This window comes from Hermetia illucens, chromosome 2, assembly GCF_905115235.1.
Source record: "Hermetia illucens chromosome 2, iHerIll2.2.curated.20191125, whole genome shotgun sequence".
Classification (NCBI taxonomy): Eukaryota; Metazoa; Arthropoda; class Insecta; order Diptera; family Stratiomyidae; genus Hermetia; species Hermetia illucens.
The window spans coordinates 183143770-183169312 of NC_051850.1; the positions used below are offsets into that span (position 1 = coordinate 183143770).

The 25543-nt window shown below is 44.1% G+C and overlaps 2 protein-coding genes across 2 annotated transcripts; both read right to left on the reverse strand.

Annotated features, from left to right (window-relative positions):
- Positions 1-5746: 5746 nt before the first annotated feature.
- Positions 5747-6764, reverse strand: LOC119649788. The gene is made up of 4 exons (XM_038052095.1): positions 6634-6764; positions 6383-6535; positions 6110-6292; positions 5747-6043 (listed from the first exon to the last, which is right to left on the reverse strand). Exons 1-4 carry the CDS (start codon positions 6751-6753, stop codon positions 5891-5893), a joined length of 609 nt encoding a protein of 202 aa, XP_037908023.1. The 5' UTR covers positions 6754-6764; the 3' UTR covers positions 5747-5890.
- Positions 6765-13742: 6978 nt separating this feature from the next.
- LOC119649789 lies at positions 13743-14812 on the reverse strand. Its single transcript, XM_038052096.1, has 4 exons — positions 14674-14812; positions 14405-14557; positions 14102-14284; positions 13743-13977 (listed from the first exon to the last, which is right to left on the reverse strand). Exons 1-4 carry the CDS (start codon positions 14740-14742, stop codon positions 13828-13830), a joined length of 555 nt encoding a protein of 184 aa, XP_037908024.1. The 5' UTR covers positions 14743-14812; the 3' UTR covers positions 13743-13827.
- Positions 14813-25543: the final 10731 nt, after the last annotated feature.

Genomic DNA, 25543 nt, shown 5'->3' on the forward strand with positions numbered 1-25543 from the left:
TGCAGAGCACTTCACTTTCCTTCACTTCAGCTTGAAACACCGTTGCATATTGTCACAAAGGAGAAGCTCATTTCATATTTTTATTCGAGAGGTAGACTCCTGCTCAGGAAACCTGTTCTGTTTTTGTGCCATCGGTTTTGGAAATATCAGTATATACTGCCACGTTTTCTTCTGGGTCGTCAAAATTTCCTCCTCGTTTGAAGATAACTTCATATATCCTGTCAAACCAATGTTTGGTGATTTGAAAATCAGAAGGCATTGCCAAAACTGGATTCAGTTCTCCCAATAACTCTTCCAATGCTCTGTGTCTGTTCCAAAGAAACTCTGAGATATTCCACATCTTCGGAGAATTGAAGGATTGTGTCCCACCTCTCTAGAAGGCAAAGACTATTCAGTTCCCTCCTTTTTGTAAATAATACCATTGTGCTTCATTTTGATGGATTTTCAGTCATGCCTGATTCACCAAGTGTCAATCAAATCAACGGCGCGTTTTGTATTTTTACCCACCTCTCTCCCATATTCGCCAACAACTAGCGCAGCCATGTCATCAGTATAAGTTGGAGTTTGTATTAGCAGATTTGGCAGATCGCATAGAAGTGAGTCCATAAACATACTCCACAGAAGTGGCGATAGCACACCCCCTTAAGGGCAGCATTGCATCGCTTCTGTTGTTAGGTAGCACAACACCCACTTCAACATAGAGCAATCTATGAGTTAATACAGAATAGGTTCAGTTAATTAAAGTTTCATCAACACCTGGTTCTCTGGCGCCATCATAGAACTTTTGGAAAGGCGCATTTCAATTTCCACGAACACCCCATCTAGTACTAGCTTTTCAGAGTTGCGTCCTCTATCTTTAAAACTAAATAGTGAAGAGCAGTCTTGCAGAACTTTCCACGTAAGCGATCATGTTGGTTTTCAGTTACTGGGTGTGACCTTTGCGTTCTCCCGCGAATATGACTCTCATATCCTGACATTTCAGCGAAAATAATGTTAAGCTTTCATTCATCTGAAGTTTCTTGGATTTGAACAGTTATCTTTGCCAGGCCTCCCTACCCTCATTTAGCGTCGCTGAATAGATCCCACCCATGCCAGGTAATTTGAAGTGATCCAAGGATAGTACAGCAGTTAACCCTCCTGTAACTCTTTCGAAACCTTTCAAGGTTTCCAGAAATCGCCAATTCTCTCCCTCTCACTTTGATCACCTCTTCTCCCGGGTGGTGTATTTCCAAGGAAGTCTGTATAGACTCAACTCTGGAGTTTGTTAAAAATCCATCCAGTTTTCTAAGACAGTTGAAATTGGCCGACTAATTTTTTGAGTACTCTGCACAACCTGCAAGCCTTCTTTTCTCTTCCAGGTTCTTATAGTATGCTCTATAGGAATCTCGCTTCGAACGTCTTACATGTTTACCGCCTTTCATGTTTACGCTGTCAGTTCCAGAGGTTTAACCTTTTTGCTTTTACAAGTACGATTCAGAAGTTGTCTGGTTGATTTCCTGAATTTTTTTTTTGCAGTTCTTGATTCGGAAAATAGGATAAGCGTTTTCAAAAGACTGTGAAAGTGTGCTATTCAGAGTTTCCAATTGATCTCCTATCGCCAAAACATTCTTTAGTCGCCAGAAGGTCACGTTCACGTTCAAGTTCCGCGAATATGATAACCTATTAAAGGTTTAAGGCTAATTGATTCTGCATACACTGCCAGATCCCTTAGTTGTTGCGTCGGCGAAGGTCACAAAGAATAGTAGGGTAAGGAACTGTGACATTTCCCCTGTTTCCCTTAACAGGACAGCATTTTGTCAGCATTGTTGCTTCTAACAATTTTGACATCAGGACGCAAGCTTTTGGTCTCAAGGAAGGTTCTGTCAGGCAAGCTGGTATGCGAGTCGGATTATGCGCCCGGGTGACACGTTCACCGCATATGAACTTCATGTCCAACGCTATTCACCGCAAGGGTTGAACTGATGGTGCGACTTTACCCGCATGTGCATGAAATGTGCAGTTCAAGAGGCGGATAGACTGTGGGCTGACTGACAGGTTTGCCTGACCATGTTTTCCTGGCTTAAGATACGTACAATTGGACAGTCAAAAATCTTGACTGACGGTTTCGTTTAGGGTAGAGGCAATTCATCAGACGCTGCCTCACATCTATGGTGTCAAGTATGGAGCTGGATGAATTTCTCCGATATTTGGGAGTACAATAAAGTCATTGATTTTTTTTTTCAGTAGTGTGAACTGACGCATCGTAATGGTGTACAAAGTAGCATCGAAGTTCCTTTTTTGGCTTGCCTATAAGCAACTTTTGAAAATTTGTGGAAAGCCCGTTTCTGCGTACCACTTCACAGTTGGTATTTGACCAGTTTCCAGAGGAAAGCAGCTACAATTTTGGCTCCGTTCAAATAAATTGTTCGTTCGTCAAACCACGGTAACAAAAGTGATGATTTATTTCCTTGCCTTGACGAGCGGATTGGTTTCTTTTGGGATCCACACCATAGATTGCTGTTTGGATTCCGGATCGTATTTATAGAGCCAAACTTAATCTCCTGTAACAATTGTGGAAGATGCTAGATTGGCCGTTTTTAGATGTCCTAAGAAAATATTTAGTGAAGTGAACGCGTGCTTCCTTTTTGGCGTTAGTTAAAATTCGTGGAGGATATCGAGAAGGTTTTTTCGTGTACCCCTTCATCATCATCATCAACGGCGCAACAACCGGTATCCGGTTTAGGCCTGCTTTAATAAGGAACTCCAGACATCCCGGTTTTGCGCCGAGGTCCACCAATTCGATATTCCTAAAAGCTGTCTGGCGTCCTGACCTACGCCATCGTTCCATCTTAGGCAGGGTCTGTCTTATCTTCTTTTTCTATCATAGATATTGCCCTTATAGACTTTCCGGGCTGGATCATCCTCATCCATACGGATTAAGTGGCCCGCCTACCGTAACTTATTGATCCGGATTTTATCCACAACCGGAGGGTCAAGATATCGCTCATAGATTTCGTCGTTATGTAGGCTACGGAATCGTCCATCCTCATGTGGGGGGCCAAAAATTCTTCGGAGGATTCTTCTCTCGAACGCGGCCAAGAGTTCGCAATTTTTCTTGCTAAGGACCCAAGCCTCCGAGGAATACATGAGGACTGGTAAGAGCATAGTCTTGTACAGTAAGAGCTTTGACCCTATGGTGAGACTTTTCGAGAGGAACAGTTTTTGTAACCTGAAATAGGCTCTGTTAGCTGACAACAACAGATAGGAGAAATTATCAACGGTCTCAAAGTTGTATTCTCCTATCTTTATTCTTCCCGTTTGACCAGTGCGGTTTGATGTTGTTGGCTGGTTTGTTTTCGGTGCTGACGTTGCCACCATGTATTTTGTCTTGCCTTCATTGATGTGTAGCCCAAGATCTCGCGCCGCCTGCTCGATCTGGATGAAGGCAGTTTGTACATCTCGGGTGGTTCTTCCTATGATGTCGATATCGTCAGCATAGGCCAGTAGGTGGGTGGACTTAAAGAGGATCGTACCTCTTGCATTTACATCAGCATCACGGATCACTTTCTCGAGGGCCAGGTTAAAGAGGACGCATGATAGGGCATCCCCTTGTCGTAGATCGTTGTCGATGTCGATTGGTCTTGAGAGTGATCCTGCTGCTTTTATCTGGCCTCGTACATTGGTCAGGGACAGCCTAGTCAGTCTTATTAATTTCGTGGGGATACCGAATTCTCTCATGGCCCTGACTATGTTATCATAGGCGGTTTTAAAGTCGATGATCTGTTGCTGATCAAGAGCAGAGATTTTCCTTTAGCTGTGAACTACCGTCCTATATCTTTTCTCTTCTTTTGCTCCGAAATCCTCGGAGATGTATCAGCGACTGGCTAAGCGTGCAACTCAGGCACCTCATTGTCGAGGAGCAACATGACTTTGTGAAATATCGGCCTTCCACTTCAAACCTTCTGGTCTTTACCGACTTCGTTGTTAAATGCTTTAATTCACAGCTCAATTCACAGGAAGGGTGTCATGGTTCATTGGAGTCCTCCGGAGCAGTATGGACACCGGTGACAAAGAAAAAGTAATATCGCTGACAAGATGCAACCTTGGCGGACCCCACTTTGGGCCTTGAATTCCTCCAACATTTTAGCTCGATGCAACATGTAACATTTTTCGCCATCATATGCCGCTTTGATTATAGTTTCTTCGCAACTGCCTTCTGGGTAAAGAGTTCCAGATATACTCACTGAAGTGGCAAAATGTTGATGTGGTTAATGCATGAAGAACCAAAGCAGAAACCAACGTGCTCTCTGTCGATTCAGCTTTCTTGATGTTCTTTAATGCGTTGCTATTATCAGAAAGCATACAAGTACTCCACCAATTTTCGCACTCAAGGCAAATTTATTTCTTCTGAATCTTGACAATCATCCCCTTCTCCCACTTTCTGAGAAAAATCTCCTTTTCCCAAGTTTGACGGATGAGTGGAAACAGCTTTGAGAGGAGAGCTGGAGCTGCAATGAACTCGCTCGGTTGAAAATCGTTGGGAATTATTCCCTCCCCCTCTTAAGCTGTTCGTCTCGTGGATGAGGAGTCAATCGTTAAAGTTCTTCACAGGGTCACCGAGACCGAGTGAAGCCTGTTTAGTATGGGCCAATGATGTTTTGGGTGTATGGGGCTATCCGGCCTAGCAGGATAGCGGATAATATCTTATAGTTGGTACTCAGCAACGTGATACCTCTATAATTGCTGCACTGTGTAATATATCTCTCTTTCTATGTATGAGACAGATAATGCCTCGTTGCCAATCGTCAGGCATTAAGTCGCTGTCCCATACCTTGAGCACAAGTTGATGAACCACATATTTAACCAATTCGGCTGTAATTCCATCGGCTCCTGGCGACTTATGATTTTTTAGCCGATGAATTGCACGGACTGTTTCTCCTAAACTTGGTGGTGGCAGCATTTGCCCGTCGTCTTCAGTTGGCGGGACCTCCAACTCGCCGATGTTCTGGTTGTTCAGTAGCTCATCAAAGTACTCAACCCATCGCTCTAATATGCCCATTCTGTCGGAAATCAGATTTCCCTCTTTGTCTCCGCAGGGTGAGCATTGAGGTGTATAAGTCTTCATCCTGCTGACCTGTTGGTATACTTCCGCACCTGGTGCGGTTGCTCCCTGTACTTTTCTACTTTACAGACTTGTTGGTTCTCCCAGGCTTCCTTTTTCCGTCTGTGAAGTCGCTTCTCCGCTCAACGGAGTTCGTGATAAGTCTCTGCGCGTGCCCGCGTTCTTTGAGAATGCAGCATTACTCGGTATGCGGCATTCTTCCGTTCCGTTACTAGCTTACATTCATTGTCAAACCAGCCGTTCTGACTCCTTTTGCGGCTGGGGCCAAGTGTGTTATGTATCCCTTATGATGATCAAATATTCGTAAGTTGCCAAGGCATGGAAGCCCAATTTATCACTTCGTTTAATTTAGCTTTCACTAGGGCTTCCCATCTACAGTCGAGGAGTTTGGACGACCTTTAAGCGGTTCGTCCTCCAAAGAAAAATGTCCTGTCTAGAATCTTCCAAACCACTTGCTTTCGCCCCATTTGAATTTTTTGCATTCAGTAAAGGTTGTGTTGGTTTCAGTTGACGTCGAAAATCTTAAAAAACATCGGATTGAATTCACCAACTGAGCACTGAAAAGAGCCATTCTTTATTCTCTTCTAGTCTGTCAGCTTTCCACTATTCCGGGGATGATTCTTGGTTGAAAAAAAAACTTTCAAGGAAAATTGAGGAAATTGTATTGTTCGCATTGAGCGAGAAATCTAAATACACACTATCTTTTCTGTGAGAAGCATCATTTTTAGTAGAAGAGCCACATCCAAGTTATTGGAATATATCTTATCCCCGGGTCTATATGGGACCTACTCATAGCGATGCAGAAATTTTAGCGTAGATATTCAGCCCAGATTTGTCTCCATTTGGCATCTCGAAATACATTTGGACCTTGTAATATCCTGGCCTAAACGAGCTTGGAAGTTTCGTACCATCGAATTCATAGTTTTTTATTTTGTACACCTCCTGAAGAGAAAGTACTAACATGAGAAAGCGCTCCTTTCTGGACCAGTAAGATGCGACTTGTCTTACCTTTGGCAACGGGCAATAATATTCATCAGTAACATGCGGAAAGTTGGAAACTTTATATAATTCAGCAAGATACCTCTTGTAGTCATTATTCATGAAGATGCAGAAGTTTCCGGGGTCCAGATGATATGGCATCAGTTGGTAGTTACCAGCCCCACTTGAACTGTGGTAAGCCTTCACTGAGAACTGGTAAAGAGAAAAGGATTATTTAATGTTGGTTTAGATTCGGGATATTTTTCAAGCCAGCTTGTCCTGTTTCTATCTATGCACACGCACCTTAACTTTATCGTCCAGTGTTTGTAAAAGTTCGACCTGTCCATTAAACGCATACACTCCTTGTCGAACCTTTTTAATCTTCAATTTTGAATAATCCCAAATTTTATCCTGTTTGTATTCACTTTCGGTTCGTATGAATTCATATTCCATAGCCTGTGGAAGATAGTGGTGATTCGTTACAAGGGTTGTTTTCTCGAAATTGTATGAATGAGGAAACTTTGACACTATCTAAGCACCAGAAACTATCTTACACCAGCTACAGCGAAAATTCCAAGGAGCACAGTAGCGGCATGTCTCCACTCAAAATGATAAACTGACATAACTAGTATCCAATTGCAATGAATTGACTGACCCTGGCTTGGTTTGAACATTGATTTATATACTTTTCAAAAATCTAGAAATAATGGCACCGTGGTATTTGATCAATGTGGAAATCCATTTGATAACAAAAATGGAATATTCAAATCAGATAAATAAAACGGAAATGTTGTTCGGTGTGAATCCAGGGGCGGAAATACGTGCGGGTATGACAACATGCTTGATTTTTAATCATTCAAAGTATCTCCATGATCAACACGGGAAATGTCTGTGTTATCCATTAAATGCCATGTCAGCTGAAACATATGAATTGCGATTTGTGATTACGAGCCTTTGGTCACAACTCAATCGTGACCCCGTTTCAGCTTCTCCTCGGATTTCCCGAGACGCTCGCACTCTTTCTCTACTGCTCTGCGCCAAATGTCCAAATGGCCATCTTGGGAGAGTGGATTCCAATGCATGGCATCCTCGCAATGCGATTGTCGCCCCTTCTTAACGTGTAACGTATCCACTGTTTCTTCCGTCTTCTTGTCATATCGAAAGACAGACTGAGAACTTTGTTTCTCTACTTGCTTCTCAAATTCAAGACCACTGGCCAAGCTCCATGACCCGGTGAGAGAGCAAACAGATGCCATGAGCGTAGTCACGGGGATGCAACCTTGGCGGACTCCGCTTTGGACCTCTAAATCCTCCCAGATTTTACCTCGATTCAGCGCGTGACACTTTACGACATCGAACGTTGCTTTGGTAATGGCTATCAGCACGCCTGCTATCACTTGCAGTGGTTAGTAGAGTCTTAAACTCCTTCCGCCTTCACGACTCCGCAGTCAACCAGATCTTATGACGCACTTTCGGGACGTGGCCGACGACCTGTGCAGCACCCGAGAAAAAATCATTTTTGATGCTGGTCCAATGCTCATCGATACTATCAGGAGCATTACTATTATCTACCGCTCGATCAGCAAGGTAGCTCTCCCACTGGCTATCGACGGCTGGGTCATAAAAGCGGTCGATGTTGAATTTGGGGGTCGCAGCTCCCCATCCCTGCGAGAAGTGGCGGACGCAATACGCAAGCGAAAGTAAGCGACCATCAGATGATCCCTTTCGAGGCCGATGTCAGCGCCTCTCTTGTTACGCACATTCAGGAAACAACTCTTAAACCTACTGCTGATCGTAAAGTGGTCGATTTAGTTGATCGTACGGCGTCGATCAGTTGAAATCCAACTGGCCTTATGGCAGGCTCTGTGCTCAAGCAGTGTGCCACCGATGATTAGGCAGTGGAAGTTGCAGAAAACCACGGGCCTACCACTATTACCGTTGCGGTTGCCAGGACCGTGCTTCTCAATCACATGTCCGGCCAAGGTGTTGTCAGATCCCGCCTTGGCATTCAGATTACCCATCACGATCAGAATGTCGCCTTTAGGAACCTTCTCCTGAGCCACCTTTAATTACTCATAGAAAGCATCCTCCTCCACTCCGTTGGTTCGTATCATTGCACAATTGTGATGCTCCTTAACCTGAACGGAAATCTTGCAGTTAGTCTGCCAGAAATCGTCGGTCAGGTCAAGAGAGTGTGCCTTGCGGTAGCCGTGAGAAACAACCTGACACTGAATTCGTTGCTGCTATCATTTGGCTTTCCAAAGTACAAGAGCACATTGCTGCAAGAGGGAGAGGAGTACTCTCCAGAGTCCCACCATCTTATTTCGCTTAGGCCCAAAATGTCCAGTTTATATCGCTGGAATTCCCGCGAAAGTTGAAAAGAGCTAGTATTCTGGGGACCCTCACTACCGTTGTCGAGGAGCGTGAGCACATTTCAATCAATCATAGTCGGTTTTTGATAGCCAAAGGTCGTTGCCATGTGGTCAGTCTCTATCCAAGGCCGTGTTGACGGTGGGTGGTTTCTATCCCCTTTAGTTGCCTTTTACGACAAGCATGGAAAGCTTTCAGTGTGTATCTAAGCCACAACTCACAGGGCCACCAATAATAGTTAACACCTGAAAATTCCTTTTTCGCGTACAAGAACTTGATAACTTTTTACATTTGACTTTGAAGGTTTTGTCAGTTGATGACGGAAAAATACAAGATGTTTGCACTATTTGCAAAATTTTTCGCTGGTGACGGCTGATACCTAGTGACGCCCGTGGGTTTGTGGAATTCAGTTCGGCGCTAACTTTTAAAACCTCTCTCTCTCTCTTTGTTTCGGCATCCTGCTGACTTGTTGGTAATGCTTCCCTGCTTAATACGGTTGCTCTCTGCACTTTCAGGGTTCATAGACCTTTTTTCATAGGCTTCCTTATTCTCCCTAGAAAGGTGTTTCTTTCGTCGGCGGAGCTGGAAATATTGCCAGCTCCCTATCATCATTGAAGCAGTCACTTTGACTTTTTAGCGACTGGGTTCAATTTGTGGTCATACCAATGATATTTCGATGGACTCGTGATTCGTTGTGATAATCTGCTTTTGATGTTTCTTCTTTTTGGGTAATACGAAGGGCTACATTCTAGAATGCCTTTTTATTGAATCTCGCTTGATTGCTAGAAAGGATTCGTGGTGACCGCGATACTCTACTTTGAAGAACCATAGAAATTATCTGAGTCTTTAGTACACCCATTTTGGTTCTGACATTCATTATCATTTGGTTCATTCATCAAAATGTTAAGATGTGATCCCATTTGGAGAAGCTCAAGTTTGTTCATGGATTTCTTTCCGTGCAAATAAGGTGCTTCCAATGACCATTTTATTTGACACTGCCAGTTGAATGACCCACGTTTCAGTGTTTTTGTTATATTTATGCAAAATGTAGGTGGCTCAGTATGATTTTAATGTCATACCTCAGAGAGACTTCGCGCTTCTTCCAATGTGCAGCCTTCTTTGTGCGGGGCAGTGATCGTTTATTGCGAAACTTGCCTCTCATTTGCGGATATATACGCGTTCGCATATGTTTTCAAGGCTAATAACAGCAGGTTTCATTTTTGGGGAGACTAGAAAGCCGTAATATATGGTATTGTCGCTCTTATCCAGGGAACCAGTCTCTCTCAAACGAATTTCTTGTAGTGAAGCGATATCTGCTTTTTGTAGGCACATTGTGTGGGCTAGCTGTTGGCAGCATTGGCTCTTCCGCTGTATGATGGAAACTTGGACGATTAGTTTGAACGTCAACAAACACTTCTTTAAAAATTGGGTATTCGTCCAAAAAGGGTGGTCCGTTCACTAGACGGAAGGAGTAAGCAAGCAAAATAGAGTATTTATAACTGTTCTTTTTTACATGTGGGAGACTCGTCTTTATCCTTTTCCGTACGTAGTTTTTCTTTGGCGCTCTGACCCGGTAAGGAGGCTAACCTAGTCGACCGAATTGTGGCTAAGAAGAAACTCCATGTGATGGGACACGATGTATTCGTATTGACCTACTGGCCTTGGGCGATCAGATCGGAGCCTATACGGGTCTATCTAAAATGTCTTCGGTCACGAAGCCTCACCAGAGGATGTCTGGGTTTGGAGCCGGGATAGCCCTCCAAGTTCATATACCTAGAAGAATTTCTGGGACATATATTCTTGGCCTGGCTATTTTCGGTTGGGACTTTCATGGGATTATAGTTATGTCCACATCGCAGACAGAGCCCTCTCAAGCGCGGAGTTGTGTTAAACAAATCGGGTGCGGTACTCTTTACTTCGGTCGAGGTTTTATTTAGGTCTTGCATCCACCAGTATGAATGCTGAGCCGGTATTCAGTGTAAACAGGTACCGGTGTGTTTGTCAACACGGAGCTCTGACTGTAGTTCCCAGAAGACGGTGGGGTTAGATCGACAATGCGGGCCCGTGGACTACATTAGTGGAAGTATGTTGTTTTCTAATTGGTCCGGTCCGCGTTCAAGTTAATGCAGATTCAGGCCTCCCTCAATCCTCAGACAAACAAAATTCACTTCGGCGCAGTTCGGATTTGAGCACAAGGCGGTTTTCACTTCAATATAATTCGCGCTCGTGTAGTGTTTGCGATTATATATAAATGGAGTGATTACTACCAGTGGCCGCTTTCGATCACTAGGTTCTCAGGGCAGAGGCGAGGCTGTGTCTGATGAGCTGTGTCTGCCCTGGACGAAACCGTCGACTTTTTGTAATATAATAATAATTACATTAATCGAAAGTAACCGAAGTATTTGATAGTCAGGACGTTAGGGAGGAACGCTTCCTGTAATTAGTGCATCGGACAGGTTTTGCGCATATAGTACTATCACAGGTAACTGGCATAGACTTTTCGATCCGTAGCGCTTCCCCGGCTCATCTGGTGAGCCTTGGTGACAAGCAGTGTGCAGAGTCTAGCCGCAGCGTCTATTCACTCTTGATTCTGAGGTTTTCGTTAAGTCATTTTAGGCAGTCTAGAATAGGTACATACGGGATTCTTACCAACTTAAAGCATAATTTAAGGATTACCTCATTGGAGGAGCTTTCCATTGGGTCCTTAAGATTCGCGCTATTTGAACTTTTTTGGCTTTGCCTTCTATAATCTCTGATTCCCCTTTTTTTCGTAATTCCACAATTAACGTAAAGTTTCCTCTGATTTGAACAATTCCCCAAATATATGCTTATGTCATACATACCTTGTTAAGCACTTTTCTTTCGAATCTGTGGTAATGGCCGGGTTACTACCACGTTTCGGACAATTAAGAGAATCATCCAATCCAAAATGGCACAAAAACTCGCTTCTTTGTGACTGCATATTGACTCCAGGTTCTTTGGGGTAGCTGAGTGGTTAGAGCGCAAGGCTGTCGTACGGAAGGTCGCGGTTCAAATCTCGCTGGTGGCAGTGGGATTTGTATCGTGATTTGACGTCGGATACCAGTCGACTCAGCTGTGAATGAGTACCTGACTCAAATCAGGGTAATAATCTTTGTCGAGCGCAACGCTGACCACATTGCCTCCTACAGTGTACTATAGTGTGCCGTTACGGTCTTGAATGAAGTGCTCTAACACACATCAAGGCCCTGATCCAATTTGGATTGTTGCGCCCACGATTATTATTATTACTATTTTGGTCAAACCCTTAGGACCTTAACTTGAGTATGGTGGGCAGAGGTTGAGCAGAAAAAGGCTGCAGAAAAATTAATTGCGGCTCCAAAAACTCCCCTGCATGTGTACTACGAAAATCGTGCAGTGATATTAAAGGGGATCTACCGGGGAAGTACAGGCGTGTTGAAATCTATACGGTCTCTGACAACCAGGCAGCCTTAACCGTCAAGTCAAAGCATATCTAAACTGATGTGGGAATACCAGCAGAAACTGACAATTGGAAATAAAGAAATGAAAAAGAAGACACGTTCACAAAAAGTAATCCAAATCATCATTTTTAGGACTAGAACACCCACTAGGACTTTGCTAATTCGCATGTAAAAAACCATGAGGGACTCGGAAAACATCTGTCACTATCCTCTACGTCTATACACGGTTGGTGTCTATACTAAAACCCCAAATAAGAAAAACGACACGATCTTTCATATCATACTAGACAGGTGTTTTTATATATGGGTATCCCATAGATACGCATACGAAATCAGTCACACGCATGTCGAACTCCTATCGACTTGGATCTCCCAAAACTTCCGCGCACATCCCCGGGGAACTGCCATTCTGACATTGCTTCACGTCGTTCCCGTTTCAAACTACTCTTTCCACAATAACTTGTGCGTCTTCAAACACTTGTTGTGGGGGTCAACCTTGTATATTTCTACCAAATTCAGCTTGCTTCTGCATATGGTTTTCCAATTCCACCGAAGCTACCGCTGTTATCCGGATCTTTTCTGATCCGCACATATAGAACACTACGTCACCCACTATCAAGTGAGACCCTAATTTTCTTTCAAAATCTCTTCTTACGCTTGCAGACCTGTAGCAGCTATATCCCAAATTTTCATTTACACCCTTAGATATACATATCCTACCTCCTTCAAATGGGGTTTGATGCTCAACTTCTGGTTGGGAGCGGATAATATCATAGATTGGCTAATGGGCTCATGGACCACTGCTTGTTTTCGCATCTTCATTGTGAATACGATATCCGCTTTATGCTTAGCTGGTTGCAAGACCGATACTTTGTGGTCTAGTAATTTAGATATCCTTGCTTGCGCTGACTTCGGTTTCATCAGGATGCCTAGAAATAATGGCAAACCCGGGCGTCATCTGTGAATCCGACGATGTCGATCTAATAAGATACTTGCAATATAAGATATTACATCATGGTATAGATCCGAGGACCCCTGTAGATCCCTAACTTTCTTGTGTATCATAGTGCTTGGTGCCAGTAGTAGCCTTTGGTGATATTTAAGAGGAAGCTTGGCATTTTAGCACAAAGAAAGGCTTCGAAGATATGCTTCCACTTTACGAAATTGAATACATATTTAACGTCGAAGGTCACTAGTGCCCTACATTTCCCTTCATCGAAGGCTTTTTTGGCAATATCTTGCACTATTTTAAGGACAGTAACAGTAGTTTTAGCTTTCCGGGAACAAAGGTGCGGGTTTGGCATGATTATGATTTATCCTCTCGGGAGCCTTACCTATTATATTTTACCACCCAGAGTCTGTAGTTCATCCGGCGGATAATTTAGTTTCGGAATCAGTACCCTCCATTCTATGAGGAAGACCTCTTCCCTTAGATAAGCTGTGAACACATGAGTGAACATACTTTGTAATGTCTTGATTGTCAGCGCGGTCAATGCCGTAACAATTTCGCGTAACAACCTAGAGGACGTCAAAGGGGGGGGAGGGACCTTTTACCTTAGTTGTCGATATTACTTACTATGCGCCTCCTCATGGGACAGAACCTGCTCTTATAGAGGCGATTTCCAAGAGGTCTTTGCAGTTTCTTGATTGTTCCTTTCTACTCAAGTAAGAGCTGCTTATATTCTAATCTGTCATTTTTTGTCACTTTCTCCTAGGACATCACATCCGTTTCTTGTTCTCTTTGGTCGTACTGCTTACGTGGCTGGCCACCTTCATACCTTCACCTGCATACCTTCAAACTTTACTTTCTTAAATATTTTTAACAAAACTTCTTTGGTTCCCAATGTTCTTCCTGCTTTATTGATCCACTTTAAGTTTTACAATCAAGGAAATAATGATCAGAGAAGAAGCGGTCAATCAAGGGCCGTTTACTTTGACGAAAACGTTGATTATAGATTTGTCCCCATTATCGAGTTCAATTATCCCTTGAGCTTTGTAGTAACCTGGCTTGAAAATTTTCGGCAAAGACTCAAAGTCAAATTGGTACTTCCTCACTTTGTAAACACCCTAAAATAGAAGATACCGGTAAGGATTGACAGGTTTACTTGATTTACACAATTAGTCTGGTCAACCCGGTGCTTTTAAAATTTTTCGGAATGACCAACTGTATCAATTTGTGACCAAAGTTTACCTTAGGTAGCGGACAATAGTACTCATCTTCGACGTGTGGAAAATCAGATACTTTATACAAATCTGGAACATACTTTTTGTAATCATTATTCATGAAGTCACATACGCTTCCTGGATTTAGGTGATGTGGCAATAGCTGATACTTGTCCGCCCCGTTTGCACTGTAGTACAGTTTAATTGCGACCTGTCGATAGGAAAATATGTTCGATGTATCCTTGATGTTCTAAGCTAGTGTTCAAAACTTCACAGAAGCCAAGCTTTACCGGAGAAATCCAATACTTTCCTTATTCTAGTCTTCTCTTACCTTTGTGTCATTGCCAACTGTCTGCAAAACTTCTGCTTGTCCATCGAAACCATACACACCTGGGCGAAGTTTTTTAACTCTTATTTTTGACAAGTCGCAAAGCTTGTCCGGTTGAAATTCTGTTTCAACCCTTAGAACCTCATACTCGCGTGCCTGCAAATATTATTCAAAACTACTATCAGGACATGTCATTAGAAGTAAAACTGATCATATTTTGAAGAAAAGTGGGGAGAGCTAGATTTGTGACAGTTTCGAAAAAGAGGTCTTACCTTAATTGTGGTCACTGCACTGAGAAATACAGCCAGGGCTAAACTCCACTTGGAACAATGCAGCCACATATTATCTAGTTGCTACAGATTGACTCAACCTGACCCACAATGAACATGGATTTAAATACTCTTGATGAAGTAGCGAGACTTTGCATAATTAAATTTGATCAGATGTATCTATTTGATGGACAAATGAAACATCAATCAAATAAATAATTTTTCTTTGTTGAGGCGGATTACATATGCATATACGTGCACTTTCAGCATTGAATCTAATTCTCATTCAAGTAAAAGGCTTATCTCGGCGGTACTCGTCCACCGTATATCATGCAAGCGGAGACATGCAATTGACATACCAGGATGGACTGATAAGGAATTAAGGTTAGTATTTCGATATTCTTAATATTCTGAATTTATATTTAAGCATATGAGGACGCTATGGAGGAGGAGGTGTTCAAACGAAGCACGACTCTTCCAAGAATCCCAGCAATTAAGGAGAAGGGTAGTTGGCTGGAAGGAGATCGCTGGCGATGAAGGCGATTTCAAGACCCACTACATTTATTCAATTTTAAGATCTCCTCCAACGCCAAGGACAGCAAGAGATAGATCTCAGAGAAGCTTCACAAATGGTAAAGGTGAAGCAGTACGTAAAAAGAGTAAACCCGCCGAGACTCATGGACAATAGAGCCCTGATCGGGAAGAACTGCTAGTTTATCAGGGCGAGCGCAAAATGCACCTAGCGAAAAGAAATAAAGAGCTTTGAGTGTCCTTTAGAATAGGTCGAATGAGAAAGAAAGAAGTCTCAAGTAGAAGCTGAAAACGGCTGCTTCAACTGGGTCTCAGATGACTCAAAAACAACAAAATTCATTGCCATCAACTTGCAGCTGAATAAAAAAGTGCTGGAAAAGGGGGGGCATTTACCGCATCTGCAAGGACCAAAAAGGAAAAAAGGCGGTTTCACAAATCGGAACTCAAAGTTCGGAAGGAGGAAATCATGTGCCTCAACGTCGGTTAGCAAACCGGAGTCCGATGTCATGAATATAAAGGCAAAGAAAAAAGTAAAGATGCGAAATCGCTCAGAGGGAAATATCCTCTCCACCAAAGGCGAACTGTCCAATGCGGAGATATTAAATAAATCCCGTGTAACAGACAGACAGACGGACAGATATATACGAGTCGATTGTGTGAAACAAAATCTTAATAGAGGTTTTGGCTGACTGCAGTCTAAGAGAAAATGTTAACAAGGACCGAAGGACACAGAAATAAATGTAGAAGGTGTGCGGAGACAGGACAGGATATATTGCCAAGGAGGGCAATGCAGACCCCGAACGCATTTTATGGGAAGAAGAGGAAGGACAGGGAAACCTGCATATCACCGGAAGTGGCAAATGCCCGAAATCAGAAAATAGGGTTTATTCAAATCAATCACTATCATAGCAGGGACACTCAGTGTTTGCTGAGAATAAGAAGGAAGGAATAAGGAAGCTTTGACGTAAATGTATGAATGACAAATGCGAATAGGGGAGCGGTGACATCGGCGTGCGATCGCGAAGCCATACAATATACGCTGAATCAGTCGGCTAGCGGCTTTGTATGATCCAAAATAAATGCTGCTACGCCCATACTAACCTCAAATTGTCTGCATTTAAAGACTGGCTAGTCAATTTTGTCCTTGATGCAAGGGGATGAAGTTGAAAGGTGATTACCGGTGACTTCAGTGCGTGGGCTATCGAGTGGGGGAGCAGATAGCAAAACGCAGGGGCACAGTTTATTAGCAGTCTTTACCGAGTTAGATGTAGTATGGACCAACGAATGTGATGTAAACATTTATCGTAAAACGGGTCTAGTTCAATTGTATATCGGACTTTTGTAAGCCTTGCGCTGACTCGTAATATGCCCCGACAATTTACCAAGGACTTCACCTACAGGAAGCCAGGCGGCAGAAAACCCGCATGCCCACAGCCAAAACCAAACAGAATCTCAAGTTGGTCTGCAAAGGCAGTGGATGAGCTAAAATTCATGGCGGTATGCTTAAACCAGCCTAATAAGAGAAGCCAGTCCATATAACGCCATGCATAACTAAAGGATATCATGTTCGCATGCCAATAAGATCCACGTTCCTTAGCAGAAGATCCAACTGCTAGTGGACTACCTTCAATCGATTTGCCACAGTTCCAGACGAGTAGCTTTGAGGGCGGCAGGATAGAACAACCAGGACTAAAACACCATATCTCTAAGAAAGCCCCCAGAAGTCTTAAGCTGGCTATCTAATGGAACTTTGCTCAGAGGTGGCCGTTAACCCATATGGGAGAGCATATAAAATGTGCATATGAGCATATGGGACGACTCTGTACTCTACTCTCTTGCTGCCCATTCATCAATCCCCCATGAAAAGAGGAACACTGACAGCTTTCGGAGACCCCTGAATGCGATGGCAATCCCCGAGAGACAAATTCCTAGTAACCTGTATTAGAATAGGCGAAAATAAAGTTCCGGGTCTGGACGGAGTACCAAATATTGTATTTTTTTTTTTGAGCTCTGGCCAAGCTCTGGTCGTGTTCTGCGAGTTATATAAAGGAGCACTCAACATCTGCGAGCCGCTTCGGTCACGCTGCTCCCACGGCAGAGGTGAGGCAGCGTCTGTCGATTTGCCTCTGCCCTGATAAGAAACCGTAAAGCTGTCATCGCCTGACTGAATAATGTTCTTAAGCTCGTTAAGAAGTTTAGGTCAAACATGTTCGTTGTGCTGCTTGAGGCACGCATGTTCGAGAGGATTTTTCCGGGCCATGAAAGTAACAGAGGGTGGTGCTGGTAGCTTAGGTTGGTAAACCTCCATCGTTCTATACTATAAGGAAAATGTTCAAGACGATAATCTGCTAGGTCGCTTCCAGTAAACCATGACTAATCACTGACACCATCAAGCTCGTAACTGACCTTCGCGAAAAGAATAGTACCAGCAAATATAGTGTGGTGCTGACCTTGGACGTGAGAAATGCGTTCAATTCAGCCAATTGGAGCTTTATATTGAACCATTGATTGCCCCCCCCCCCTTCAGATTATTATTTTTGGTAGTTATTTGAAAAAAAAAACGGAGGCTCTGGTATGACATCGATGATGCATCAATTGGATTCTCATAAAGCTTTACACTGGACCCAATGCTGTTGAGGAGGAGGCCATGATAGTGGGTTTCCGCAACGACATAGCATTGGTTGTGGTCACCAAGTATCTCGAAGATGTACTCATGCAAAGCAGTCAGTGTTGTTAAGGTTTGGCTGGAGAGTGCCGAACCTGCACTTCCAGAGGAAAAGACGGAAGCGGTCCTCGTTACGGAACGCCGCAAGGGAAGTTGCGCTTCCATTAGAATTGGGAGTCATTTCATCACTCCCAAGCGGGTCATCAAATACTTAGGAATGATGATAACTGCAAAACTCAGTTTTAAGCAATAAGTGGAGTAAAAGATGTCGCATTGAATTCACCCTGAGTATGGCTCAGGCAAGAATAATGTCGAACGGAGGAGGACCGTGGTTTACTACGTCGATATGTCCATAAGTTTAAATTCGATACTTCACCTGATTGTGCAAACTGCGATGGAGTCCCGGAGGACACACCACACGTGTTCTAACAACTTCCGAAATTCGTGGGAGAAAGGAGGGCAGTTAGAACCGTTTACCACGGTCGACGTGTGACTAAGTTTCCCTCTTACCGTACTGTCAAAGACCCGATCCCCTCGTGTGTGACTTCTCTGAAAATTGTCGCATTTGGAGGTGCAACAGTTTCTATGTCCTCATCCCCAAAAGATCTCATCTCATCATGCAGAACATTCGTCTGTTTTCCATTTGACACCTCCTCTGGTTTTGTGCGACCATTATTGTTTTTCGCTCTCAAAATGAAGATGGTACTGTACAGTTTCGTGATATGTTTGAATTTCAATCCATCGAGGAAAAAGTGGAGCACTATCTGGTGACAGTCCCTGGGCACCTTTAGGTTCTTTTGATCCAGTTCAAATACCTAGCTGAAACCCTCCATGTTTGTAGATTGGTTCTTCCTGGCACTCATGAGCTTTAGCCTCCACTGTCCGAATACCTGTCCGGGTTCCGTTCATCCAACATACGGATGATGTCCTCCGCTTTGCTTCGAGGGCCAGGTATCCAACATAATTTGTCCTGCGCAATTCGGTATTCACAATAGCTAACTTGGGCCAACCGCCAGAACTTAGAGCTGGGATTACCTGTTAGAGCCATTTTAAAGTAGCCCCATCAGCGCACTCCAAATGAAGGAGTCCACCGCGCAAACCTTGATTATTTAATCTTGGGTATATTTCAGGCTCCAGCATTCTTTTCCATAGGCACTCCCGGAGGATGGTGAATTGTCCCTCTGACATTTGGCGATCCACAGATGTATTGGTTTTACACCTTTTGTGCACAGTACCGCTAACAGAAGAGTCTAGTGAGTACAGTGTGGTTCTCACCAGGGTGACCAGTTTGTCCTCACCTTTTGACCGAATATTCCCCTTGATTACGTCAAATTTCTCTGGATATTACCGCATCTGGTGATGCAGCTATATCCACGTCCTCATTCCCAAGGTGTTTTCCCTTCTTCCGCAGTGCCGACGGCTTGGAGCTTTCCCAGGTTCACGTTGTCTGGGCCGCTTGGCTTCATTTTCGTATACCACCACCATTAAACCACTAGCATCCACGTCACCTGTTTTCGTTTCTTCCTCTTTTGCTGCTAAGGGCGAACAAGAAGGTTCTGACAGGCAGGATTCAGTCAATAGTCCCCCTTCCTTCGTGGCTGAAGTTACCTTCTGCCTAGCCATCCTCTTCCGCTTATGAGTAGATTTAGCTTGTAGTACCGCGGACGGATCGAGCGTGATCATATTTTCAGTTTCTCCCAAGGGGACAGTTGCCTTACTTTCCTTTCTGGCTAGTTGCGACCTCGGCACTAACTGCAAAGTTGCTCCGTAGGAGGACAGAAATTTGATGAGACCTCCAACACTCGTGCGGCCTGATTGCTCATGATCGTGGATGGATTCGAAGTCTGTGACTTCTTCCACTTGGAGAGTTAAAATAGCTTCCATAATCATAGCTTTGGACACCGCTAACATAGTAGTAAATTACTGCAGGCTCCTCCATCATGAAAAAGCGTTGTCCGAGGGGGAGTTTTAAGGCGATAATAAACATTTGTATCCAATGCCTAGAAATGGTCCCCATCAAATTTGATCAGAAGCTATATGGTTGCCATAAATCCCTAAACGAAGCACCTCGCGCCACGGTTTCCCGCCATTGCTGACGGTTTTCTAAAATGAGTTTCACCTCCATACAGGACTTCCTAAAAAGTTTGCACTGTACTGCCCCAAGTGTTTTTCAGGAGACCCCCAATCTCCGGATACTGGATTCAAGGCACCGTTAACAATGTGACCTATTCACTGCCACCTCGGCCTTCTGACCAATACGTCTACGGGTATCTGGTCGTGCACCAACGAAGTCTTCCGGACGGTATCAACTTGATGTTGGTGGTGAGGACTGGAGTGTTCAAATGTCGCCTGTCAATAGAGCCCCAACTATGTAACTAGTGAAGAGGCAGTGGAAGCTACAGGAACCCACAAATTTTCCCATGACATGTCTGAGAAAGGTGTTGTCATTTATGATCTTAGCATTCGCCTATTACGGTGACAATGCACTCTTTGAGAGGCTTTCCTGGACCGCTTATAGAAAACCTCCTTGCTCTCTATATCTCTCCGTCGGTAAACTGGATCTCGCAGTTAAGATCCTATCAGAAAACGGCTTCCAGGTGAGAGTAACTCGGCAGGTTTATCAAAGTATAATAACACAGTACCGGAAGAAGGAGAGAACTGTACTAGTAGCAACTAGTCCCTCCTCTTTACTTCGATTAACCCCAGAATGACCAGTCTGTACCGAACCCTAAACTTGTCGAGAACCAGCATTTTGGGGGTCTATATATATTTTTTTAGGAGCGTTCGCATGGTAGGTAGGTAGGTATCAGTGCCCGCTCCGAGGAGCCCAATTAGCGCTTTGGTGCGCTGTTTTGATGCCACAAACTCCTAAGACCGTGACTGTTGTTATGGGAGCAGGGATGCAGAGTCCAGCCGCTTCGGATCTTCAGAGCCAGCCCGTAGCATTCGCATATTTCAGAATTAAATCGTTATCTGTTGATCGCAAAAGGTTGCAGCCAGGAAATCAACCGGCCTTCGAAGCATAGTAGCTGTTTTCGAACTCTATATAAGAATGGGAGCTCACATCGATTAGCAGGTTGTTAGCTCACAAATATCTACTTTCTTTAGTCGCTTTTTAGGACATGCCTATGCCCTGGGATGCCTGGGTATTGGGCGGTCATTCACTCTATAGTTGCTCCTCATTCCTGCCCTGTCAATGGGGCTTGGGGAGGTCTATGGCAGAGGCTGATTAATTGATGCATTCAAATCAAATTGCGTTTGATCTGAGCTCAGGTCCCCCAGGACCTATTTGATGAGAACTTTAATTTGCTCGCATGCTGATTGATGGTATGTGAGCTTTCACTCCTGTATTTTCCGCGTTTATTCGTCGAAAAAGAATTAATCAACCCGATTTTATCAATTTTTATTTGGTCCTTGCACAACTTTCACTGGAATCAGTTTTATAACATTTCCCATCGATAGTTCGAGCAGGAATCCATTAAGTCCATTTAAAGACCTAATCATGATGGCACCTTTAAATTTCCTCTAAAAATGAAATTGCCGTTGAACAATTTTCACGGGCAATCATCAACGAGTAAGAACCGACATAATCTGATTAAGGACGCTATATTGATGGGTGAGAATCCTTTTACGGTAATTGGCAACTGCAACGATGGTCAAATACTCACATTACATTCGTCCTTGCAGTTCAGGTCGGTGAGCCAGGCAGGTGTAATGGGACACTGGAATGCAACCGTAACGACACGTATCATTGATGGGATGCAAGGATGGACCAGAATTTGTGTAGCTGCGTCCAGCCTGTTGGGCTTGCACCGAGCATTCCTGACGAGCAGCGAAAGAGGATCATTTGCAGGATGTGTAAATCAGTGGATCAATTATAATTGCGGTAAACGTTTTACGTTTTTACATATGCAAGTGCCAATAGAAATCGTGTTTGGTGGCGGAAACATCCCTGTGCGAAACACCTGGTAATTAGGCAAAATTGATAGGGTCATTGCTATTTAATATGAACGCGGTTTTGGCGGTGATTTTTCCTGTTGTGAACAGGATCTGGATTATTTACCTCTTTCATTTGATTGCGCTTATCTCCTCAGCCGCGCTCAAGGAGGTGAAGAAATTCCTCCCTTGAGGTGTTGTGAGACCGAGGAGAGCATGGCGAGATTCAGGTCTCGGAAGTCACCTGGCTGGGATGGGATATCTAGCGAGATGTACAAAGCCATCTGGCAGGCCATCCTATCTCATATCTAGTGTTTGTTTGAATGTTGTTTTCGGGAGGGTTATTTCCCTGCATTCTGGAAGACTGCCAGGGTGGTTGTGCTCCTGAAGTCGCCAGAGAAGGGTAAGAGTAATACTCGGTCGTTCAGGGCGATATCTCTTCAATCGACCCTTGCAAAGGTCTTGGAGAGGATTATGGTCCAACGATTCGGGGTGAAAACATCTCATCTGGTGTCTGACAGGTAGTATGGCTTCCGTACGGGTAGGTCCACCGATGACGTCTTAATGCATGCGAAGAATTTTATTGTCCGTTGTCATAACAAGTACGTCCTTGGAGTCTTTGTAGATTTCAAAGGCGCATTTGACTGCCTAAGTTGCTCGTCTGTGTTGTCAAAAATTTGTGAGTGTGACTGCCAGAAGTTAGCTCTGTGGAAGAGCTACTTTCATGGTAAGAATACATTCGTCCAAGATGTCAATGAGCGTGTGTGGGGAATGTGGAACGCGGCTGCCCCCAGGGATCTATCGCGGGTCCATTTATATGGAACCTGATGATGGCCGAACTGTTGGGTGAGCTTCCTATCGTTGTTGAATGTGTTGCTTACGCGGTTAATCTCCTCATTCTTGTTGAGGGAAACACTTGCGTTGAGCTCGAACAACAGGCTACTGAATTCATGGGCATCGGTAGCGCGTGGTCTCTGAAAGCCGGTGTCGCGGTCTCTACGGAAAAAACCGTCGCGATGATGCTGAAAGGCATCCTATGTCGTCCGCCATAATGGAGTTACATCCGTCCGTCAATGGAGTTACGGTGGAAAGTGACATACTTGGTAACGCATGTCTTAAGCCACGCTTGACTAAACTGGTGTGTATGTTGAGGCGCGTGATGAGATGTGAATGGGGTTTAAGCATTTATGTGGGACTCTTCTTTACTTGTAGTTCGTACGGGTCCCCTACGTTGTGTGCTTTTGCAATGGCGGTGCAGGGCAGGAAACTGTTCTATGCTTGTCAGCGAGTGGCATTGTTAGCGTGTCTTCCTGTCTGTCGTACGGTCTCGACCGACGCCATACAGGTCTTGTTGGGTGTTCCTCCTCTTGATCTGGAGATAGTCCAGCATGCCACGGCCTACAGGATCAGGAGAGGCGTACCTTTGCTGCAAACAGACTTAGTGAGTGTTGATCAGGTGGAGGGGCTAGGACCGCTTGTGGTCAAAAGGGTGTTAGACGAGAGTATAACATCCAAGTGGCAGCTTAGATGGAATGAATGTGGAAAAGCTTGGGTCACGTAAGAGTAGAAAAGTGTCTTCCAGAGGAAGTTCGTCGTAAATTTCGGGCTTGAGATGGGCTTGCTCCTGACGGGGCATGGTAGCTTGAATCAGTTTCTATTCAAGCGGAACCTTGCCTCCCGTCAGGGTTGTGTTCTATATGGGGCAGACTCAGAGGACTGATTCCATGTCCTCTGTGGCTATCCAGCGTACTGTGACACCCGCAATCTAGACGACAGGGGCGTTCACGTGGTGAACGGTATCTACGATGTTAGCTAGTGCCTTGCTAGCAATGAGACACTGAAATGCGCTAATGAATTCGGGCGTGCTACCTTCCGACGAAGGAGGGAACTCCTCGACGCTGCTTCGCCTGCAGTATGATGGGCGAATAACCATAATGGCCGTGGTGGACAGCCACCAGTCTTGCATGTTTGTGTTAGTGGTGTCTTGTGATGTCCTTTATGTTTTGTACGCAGAGCGGTAGTTAATTGGTGGAAAAGTTTCGTTGCGGTTCTCCGTCTCGGGCTGATTCCAGTTAACTCGTTGGGGACTGCCGTCCCCACGTACTCGAGGAGGACTATCAGACCAGAGTCTGCAAGGTTCTTGCCACGAAGCCTTACCGGAAGTTATCTGGTACCATGGGAACCGGGATGGCCCTATGAGAGCATATGCTCCAGGAGAATTCCCGGAGGATGTGTTCTCGGCCCGGTTATTTGCGGTTGGCCCGCTAGTGGGAGTTTCAGGATGGTTGTGGTTATGCCTACATCGCAGGCAGAGCTCCTCGGAGCTCAAGCGTGGAGTTGAGGTGTTAGATAGGCCTTGCATCCACTGTCATGGCGGGGCTCTGATTGTGGTCCCAAAATCAATCTGTGTCTGACGAGGACCGTGGGATTATGCCTATACGACACGTCCTGTAAAGGTTCTCGATTAAAAAGAAACCCTCAAACTACACCCAAGAATAGAAAACCTCTATTTACATTTCCACTAAGTTCATCAGTCGCTAAAAGGACACTTAAATGGATAGCAAAGCAAAAAAGTCTATCAATTCAAGCCAAGACATTTCAAATCAAAACAAGGCTCATTCCAGGAGTTCATTCAAAAAATCCAAGAGGAAATCTTCAGTTGAATGAAAGTGGAACACGACTAGCAACTTAGCAGACATCCAACCTAAAGCTTCCGAAATCTTTCAAAAAGAGTTGAAGTTGCCAGCCTCGATGCATCTGTGTGTGTTTCACGTCTATGGTCAGAATGACTGCATCGACTTAAAGGAGCGAACTACATACATCTATAACCATTGCGCATTACTCCCATCAACTCTGACGGGAAGCCCTACACAGGATCGCTTATATGGCGCAACATTAGAGTTAATGACGATGCTGTTGGAATGATTATATCCATCCGAAATCTCTCGAATTTCAACTTGGCTCTTTGTGTTAAAAAGGACACTCAAGAAAAATTTCTCAAGATGAGGAAAGACAGGAAGAAAGGAACAAAGCGTAGAAGAAAGGCCGCCTTTCACTCATATAGTTCTTTCACATAATTTTTCCAAAGGAATTTCTACAGTCATGAGACAGGATTACAAAGAAGATGAGTCGGCCAACGAACGAGCTAATGAATCCTTGCGAGGAACATGGCATAGTGCTATTGCAGTGATGGATCATCAGTAATGTTGTCTTACTTCAGGAGATTGCTGTTGATGATGGTATTTATGTATGTGTTCAGGGATAATGATTGGCTTTAGGTCTTCATTGTTGAGGGAATTTTACTGCCATTGAAGATAGTAATCAGGATGTATCTTTCTTTAAATATTGTCATTATATTAGGGGGTTGTGATTTTGGGAATCTGGAGATGTTCTAGGAGTTTGTGCAATTGGCCTAATAAGTTATATCTGTTCACTTGCCTCCGATATTGCTTATTTATCGTCCGTGATGCTATCAGAAACTGGTCATTCCACCATTTTGAACTTTCGTTTCGGCTGCCATAATCCAATGCGTTGTGGTTGAATCAGATTCCAAAGATTGTGACGTGTACGGTTTGTATTTTTCATACAGTTGGTACTCCCAGACATCTCAAATATGTAATAACAAGGACGATACCGTAATTTGCACCAAAATAAATGCTTCTTGACGTTGCGATGGATAATAAGGTAGACCCTGTAGCATAGAACTGGTCCTTTGGATGAATAGAGTAATATGGACTGGCC

Excerpts from the sequence above, each read along its gene's own strand:
- LOC119649788 (XM_038052095.1), bottom strand. The coding sequence starts at position 6,753 with ATGTTCAAACCAAGCCAGGGTCAGTCAATTCATTGCAATTGGATACTA. Across the intron at positions 6,536-6,633 it reads GAATTTTCGCTGTAGCTGGT|GCTATGGAATATGAATTCAT; the intron begins GTAAGATAGTTT and ends TATCTTCCACAG. Across the intron at positions 6,293-6,382 it reads CACTGGACGATAAAGTTAAG|TTCTCAGTGAAGGCTTACCA; the intron begins GTGCGTGTGCAT and ends TCTCTTTACCAG.
- LOC119649789 (XM_038052096.1), bottom strand. The coding sequence starts at position 14,742 with ATGTGGCTGCATTGTTCCAAGTGGAGTTTAGCCCTGGCTGTATTTCTC. Across the intron at positions 14,558-14,673 it reads GTGCAGTGACCACAATTAAG|GCACGCGAGTATGAGGTTCT; the intron begins GTAAGACCTCTT and ends TAATATTTGCAG. Across the intron at positions 13,978-14,101 it reads ACTATTGTCCGCTACCTAAG|GGTGTTTACAAAGTGAGGAA; the intron begins GTAAACTTTGGT and ends CTTCTATTTTAG.